The sequence below is a fragment of the Sinocyclocheilus anshuiensis genome, unplaced genomic scaffold, assembly GCF_001515605.1.
Source record: "Sinocyclocheilus anshuiensis isolate Anshui unplaced genomic scaffold, SAMN03320099.WGS_v1.1 scaffold2216, whole genome shotgun sequence".
Lineage (NCBI taxonomy): Eukaryota > Metazoa > Chordata > Actinopteri > Cypriniformes > Cyprinidae > Sinocyclocheilus > Sinocyclocheilus anshuiensis.
In genome coordinates this window covers 74,331-80,990 of record NW_015545525.1, presented here as the reverse complement: position 1 = coordinate 80,990, position 6,660 = coordinate 74,331, and the positions used below count along the sequence as shown (strand labels likewise).

At 36.4% G+C, this 6,660-nt stretch overlaps 1 protein-coding gene across 1 annotated transcript in view; it reads left to right on the top strand.

The window, feature by feature from the left end:
• The window catches only part of LOC107698279 (epidermal growth factor receptor kinase substrate 8-like protein 3), a 10,078-nt gene that overhangs the window by 1,516 nt on the left and 1,902 nt on the right, over positions 1-6,660 (top strand). Inside the window, exons 2-13 of the mRNA XM_016499235.1 lie at positions 653-725; positions 798-868; positions 2,888-2,952; positions 3,029-3,187; positions 3,823-3,972; positions 4,160-4,233; positions 4,316-4,410; positions 5,239-5,378; positions 5,451-5,553; positions 5,633-5,706; positions 5,870-5,944; positions 6,032-6,177. Of these exons, the coding sequence (XP_016354721.1) occupies positions 664-725; positions 798-868; positions 2,888-2,952; positions 3,029-3,187; positions 3,823-3,972; positions 4,160-4,233; positions 4,316-4,410; positions 5,239-5,378; positions 5,451-5,553; positions 5,633-5,706; positions 5,870-5,944; positions 6,032-6,177 (1,214 nt within the window). The 5' untranslated portion in view covers positions 653-663. The remainder of the gene's footprint in view (positions 1-652; positions 726-797; positions 869-2,887; positions 2,953-3,028; positions 3,188-3,822; positions 3,973-4,159; positions 4,234-4,315; positions 4,411-5,238; positions 5,379-5,450; positions 5,554-5,632; positions 5,707-5,869; positions 5,945-6,031; positions 6,178-6,660) is intronic.

The following is a 6,660-nucleotide window of genomic DNA, read 5'->3' as shown; positions in this document are numbered from 1 at the left end:
TATATATATATATATATATATATATATATATATATATATATAAACCATGTTTAAATGTAGCTATATACATTGTTACATTTAAACCTGGTTAATAAATTATAATTTGATTTGGTATGTAATATCTAAATATTACATTTTGTCTATATTACACAAGTTATATCTAAGAATTGTAATGCCTTTAATGTTTAAGTTTAATTATAACTATTCTGATTAATGTTAATAACTTCTCATAGATGTCACATTAAGCTGTTTTATATTAAATTATAATATTTATGTATAATTGATTTAATATGTAATATTTAAATATTACATTTCATCTATAGTATTTTAAGTTAATGTAATATTTAGATTCTTGTTTAATATATAATAAATAGACAAGTATATATGTATGCACACACACACACATACAAGTACATACATTTATTTGTATATTGATTTAATGAAATATCAAAATATTACTTTTCATCTGTAGTAAACAGGTTTTACCTAAGTAATTTAATTTAGTATAAGATACTAGTTTGCTATATAATTCATATAGTAAATATATTTCGATATGATGTATAACTGAACCATATGAATGTATCCACACACACACGTATATGCGCATGTGTTTGTGCGGTAGTGTGTGTTGATGCTGTAGTGTTGTGTTCAGGTGCTGTTGTCATGCTGCGGGGTTCGAGTCCATTCGGCTGGTCCAGTGGTTACACCGAATCGCTTCGCTCCAGGTGAGGATCGCCTCTGATTCCTGTGTATCACGACATCTCTCACGCCAGTCTGACCTGTGTGTTTTCCCGCAGCGTTACGGCGCTGGATGACGCGTCTTCGGATCTGTCGGGTTTATCCAGACCCAGCGCTAAATCAATATACCGTGAGTATTGATCCCGAGACGAGCTGATCATTAACGCTCACACTGCTGCTGTTTTATTCAACTCGGTTACTGAGACTCGGACTGAAATCGCTTTTGAATGAGCGCTCGCTTTTGATGTAATTCTTGTTAAAAAACATCCTTATTCTGTGCATTTTTAAAATTTTTGTGTGAAATCAAATTTATTTTGTCCATCAAAAGTGTGCTGAAAATATAAAAACTTGCTAATGACCATTAAAAGGCGTCATTATAGTCCGAAAAGCAAAAGTGCCCAATGCTATTTAGTACATTTTACAAGAAACTTGCCTTTTCTTTTAAATATGTGACCTTGGACCACAAAACCAGTCATAAGGGCAGTCATAAGATTAATGCATCATCTGAAAGCTGAATAAATAAGCTTTCCATTAATGTATGGTTTGTTAGGATAGAACAATATTTGGCCGAGATACAACTATTTGAAAATCTGGAATCTGAGTGTGCAAAAAAATCTAAATATTGAGAAAATCATCTTTAAAGTTGTCCAAATGAAGTTCTTAGCAATGCATATTACTAATCAAAAATTAAGTTTTGATATATTTACAGTAGGAAATTTACAAAATATCTTCATGGAACATGATCTTTACTTAATATCCTAATGATTTTTGGCATAAAAGAAAAATCTATAATTTTGACCCATACAATGTATTGTTGGCTATTGCTACAAATATACCCCAGCGACTTAAGACTGCTTTTGTGCTGCAGGGACACATATATTAAATTTAACATACAATAACATTACACCACACACAATATTTAACAATATTTATGTATAGCGTAATACGGTATATAGACAAAATATTAATGTAATAAAACATTCTGAAGTATGTAATTCATGTAATATAATACTTTATCCCTTACAGAAAAACCACATGTGCAATCACATGTTAAAATCACATGTGAAATATGTGAAACACACATGAAACATGTGGTTTTGGAACATTTTCATGGTGTAAATGTGTGAAACCCATGTAAGGGTTTATTTAAAGTAATATTTAAATATTATAATTATCTATAATATTTAGATGTTTATTGCAAAGAGTCCACGGGCATCCACTGACTTTTCCTTCTCATTTCCGTCAAAGTGTGAACTGAGGTCTTTGACTCCAGCCAGAGCGGGGCTGCTCAGGAGAGAGGCTATTACTATAAATGTAACGAACCACATCCTATGGAAACAAGCACAATTGAGAATACTGAACGATTGACAAATTTGCTTATATAACATAGACATTTCTCTGAAATATAGCACGCAATGCTCATATGCCATGTGCACATTTACATTTATTAATTTATGGTTTTATGGTGCAATCACTTGTTAATGTCACGTGAAATATGTGAAACACATGTGACATGTGGTTTTGGAACATTTTCATGGTGTAAATGTGTGAAACCCATGTAAGGGTTTATTTAAAGTAATATTTAAATATTATAATTATCTATAATATTTAGATGTTTATTGCAATTACATATACATTTCATATATAAATTAATTGTAATTTTATTAAATCCTTTATTTTCTGTGTGTGAGTGAGTGAGTGTGTGTGTGTGTGTGAGAGAGAGAGAGTGTGCGTGTGTGTGTGTGTGAGAGAGTGTGTGTGTGAGAGAGAGAGAGTGTGCGTGTGTGTGTGTGTGAGAGAGTGTGTGTGTGAGAGAGAGAGAGTGTGCGTGTGTGTGTGTGTGAGAGAGTGTGTGTGTGAGAGAGAGAGAGTGTGCGTGTGTGTGTGTGTGAGAGAGTGTGTGTGTGAGAGAGAGAGAGTGTGCGTGTGTGTGTGTGTGAGAGAGTGTGTGTGTGAGAGAGAGAGAGAGTGTCTGTGTGTATATGTGTGTTATTGTGTGTTTGTAAAAATATAAATCTAGTGTTTTGCACCTGTTTCTGTGTTGGTTTTGTTTAATTGTCGGGTCAGGAGATATAAAATATCATTAACCTGATATAAAATCAGTGAGATGAGCTCAGTGATATAGTCAACGTGTGTGTGTTTTCCGTAGATCAGAGGAAGGAATATGCCGACTCCATCAACAGACAGATGCATCAGTTCCAGCACCGAGTGGAGGTGAGGATGACTAACTCTTCTTCATCATCATCCTCCTCCTCATCTGAGCTGTGATGTGTGACTCTGTGCTCCGCAGCATCTGTTCACCTGTGAGCTGGATGGTGTGCAGCTGTGTGACGTGAACGACTGTCTGGAGCGGCTGAAGTATCTGGTTGCTACAGGTCAAGTATGGGGTCAGGACGTCCTGCTGGAGGTGCGCGACGGAGCGCTGCTGCTCGCCGACATCGAGACCCAGGTCAGGACAAACATCTCTGTAAATTATCACTATAGAACAAATGCATATAAATTAATTACATTTTATTATTTATATATCCTTTAAATACTATATTTTATCATAGATATTAAGTATTTATATTAAATAATGTTTAATTATACTATTAAAATAATTTCATATTTATTATAACATTTATTATTATTAAATACTATATATAGTATAGTATATGTATATATATATATATATATACAGTATATAGTGTATGTATATATAATTGAAATATTCTATTCATTATAAAGATTATATCAATATGAAATCAAACAATGCATTATATAGATGTGCATATTTTTATATTGTGTATATTAATAATAATATATGTAAATTAAATAGATTATAATTATACAGTATGTATTTAATATATCTTAACATATATGAAATAATAATAATTTTTCTACATATGCATATATTGCTTATATATGTATATGTAAATATTATATATGTAATAAATTTCATATCTAAGTATCTTAAAATGTAAATATCTCTATTAAATATATATATGTATGTATTTTAAATAACATTTCAGTACATTATTAACCTACTCTAGATGATCCTCTTTCTCACAGTGTAGTGGTGGTTGTTGTTGTGTGTGTGTTCAGGAGGTGCTGGAGTCGTGGCCGCTGAGCAGCGTTCTGGATCTGAAGGCCGTTCTAGACGAGAGAGTTTACAACTCTCTGCTGACCATCTCCATTCAGAAACACGGCAGTCGCGCCGTCAGCGTCTTCCTGTTCCAGAGCGAGTCTCTCAGGGTGAGTTCATGATTCGAAATGGGTCCAGCGTCTCAGTGCTTCCCGCAAAAAAACGCTTCTGTTGTTCCCTTTCATGGGAACTTCGAACTGCGTCCTCTAGGTTTCCCCAGAGGACGCAGTGTCTCGTTCCCTACTCAGGGAACCATGGTTACATAAGTAACCTGAGACGTTTTCATGTGTTCTTCAGGCCGATTATCTGAAGAAAGAGCTGGAGCGGCTCCTGCAGAACAAGAGAGACGATCCCAGACTGACGAACGGCAGGTTAGAAGATGAACATCAGCTGATCTCCTCAATAATGATCCACGAATGTCATGCTGATGTGATTTGTGGTTTAATTCTGCAGTAAAGTCGATGTAGGAAACGTCACACAGAGAAACTCGCGTCCACCTCAGCCGATCCTTCAGAAACCTCCTGAACCCTGGGCCGCTCCGGATTACGGTGAGATGACCGACAAACTTGTGACGTATTTCCAGGGTTCGTACAAGGTGCTTGAAGTACTTGAATTTGACTTTATGAAATTTAAGTCCAGGAAAACACTTGAAAACAGCCATATTTTTGAGAAGGTACTTGAAAAGTACTTGAATTTTTAAAGGGCAGTATATGCGAAATTATTGTTATTTTGTTTCCTCGATAAAACAATGTTTTTAGTTACAGCCCTATATTAGTTAAAATATTTCACAATAAAACGGCATTGTTTTGATTTGTGTGATTAAAAGACAAATATTTTGTCATTAAAAAAAAAAATTCTTAAAACTAGCATTAAAATATTGTCTCATTCTAGTGAACCAAGTATCTGTATATCTCGTGAGCTAAGTGTATTGTCACACACCCTAGTGTTGATAAGTTATGATATAGCTCATAATTTCCCAAGTGTATGATACAGCTTTCATTTTTCAGGTCAATCATACAGTATATTCATGAAAAAACAATCAGTTTGAATAAGGAAAGCGATAACTTTGCCATAGTATCCTTTCAAATGTTAAAGTTGCCACGGCCATTGCATGCTTTTGTGCTGCACTTTATTTGTACCATTTTGTTTTATTCATTTATTAGAATTTGAAAGATAATAACAATATTGTTTGATAAGTGAGATCTCTGATTTTAGTCATTGAAAACCAAAAAAGTAGTGCTTGAAAAGTCCTTGAAAGTCCTGGAATTTCATTTAGCAGTTTCTGTACGAACCCTGTATTTCCAAGAGAAATGGTATTTAATGAGAAATAATGTACTTTTCCTACCTAAAGCCAGTTGTTTGTCTGTGGTGTCCAGATGAGAGTCCGGTCCCGACTCCTCCCGCCTCCAGAAATAACTCCGCCTACATGAAGGTAGTGACTCCGCCCCCTCGAGCAGAAGAGCCGCCCATCAGACCGGACCCTCAACGGCCGTACACAGAGAGGGAGAGGAACGTGGTGAGTGTTTATGACTGAATAACACAGTGCTGACCTACAGATGAGAGATTTTAACAGTTTATCTGTCTGCAGGACATCCTGAATCACCTCATTAATGACATCGAGGCCTTCGCCGGCCGACTGACCGCCGTCGTGCCCAAGATGGACAAGAAGAAAAAGAAGAAGAAGCATAAGGGTGAGCGAGAGGACTGGTGTGAGTGGATGAGATGAGTTGATGGAGGCTGTGTTGATGTGTTTCTGTCTGTTTGCTGTAGCTGTGAAGGGAATGCCGTCAGAGGAACAGTTCTCCATCTGTCTGAGGAAAATCAAGATGGCCTTTAACCTGCTGGTGCGTCAGATACTGTCTTATTCATTTTATATGATATTCTATACTGTGCAACTTATGTCTATATATTAAATAATCATAAAGTGTGTTACAGTTTGTTATTAATATTGTAGATTTTAGAATGTTTTAAAACTAATAATAATGTCAAACAATCTGTGCTCATCAGGCTAAACTGCAGGGGAAGATTGACAATCCCAGCGCCGCTGAACTCACTCACTGTCTGTTCTCCATACTGGAACTGGTGAGACGGCTGTCTGTCTGTCTGTTTGTTTGTTTGTTTGTTTTTCTGTGTTGTTGATCTGACACTTGTGTGTGTGTGTGTGTGTAGGTTGTGTTTCACTGTAATGAGGATCTCCCTCCTTCTATCGTGGCTCCTCTGTTTGAGCCAGAGTGTGTGGTGTTTCTGAGCAAGGAGGCGACGCCGGAGGAGGATCATCTGTGGCAGTCGCTGGGAGACGCCTGGAACATTCCCAGGTAAAACACACACTCAGACTCACTCAAACATACACTCAGACAATTTAGACTCTCTCACACACAGACTCACACTTAGACACACATAGTGTTGCTTTCGTCAACGAAAATAATGACTAAATATCGTCGTCAACGAACCTTTATCACGTGACGAAAACGAGACACACAATTTGACTCTCACACACACACACATTCAGACTCACTCACACACATACTCAAACACACCCACACACTCAGACTCAAACGTAGACACAAAATTTAGAATCACACACAGTTTAGACTCACACACACATTCAGACTCACTCACACTCAAGACTCATACACACACACACACAGACTCATACACACACACACACACACACACACACACACACACTAGGGGTTTCTGATTTTTTGAAGTCGACTTTTATGTGATGAAAGTTGAGTCGAAGTCGACTAGTCGCTGATGACGTCATTAATGAACAAATAAGTCTGGAGCTGTGACAA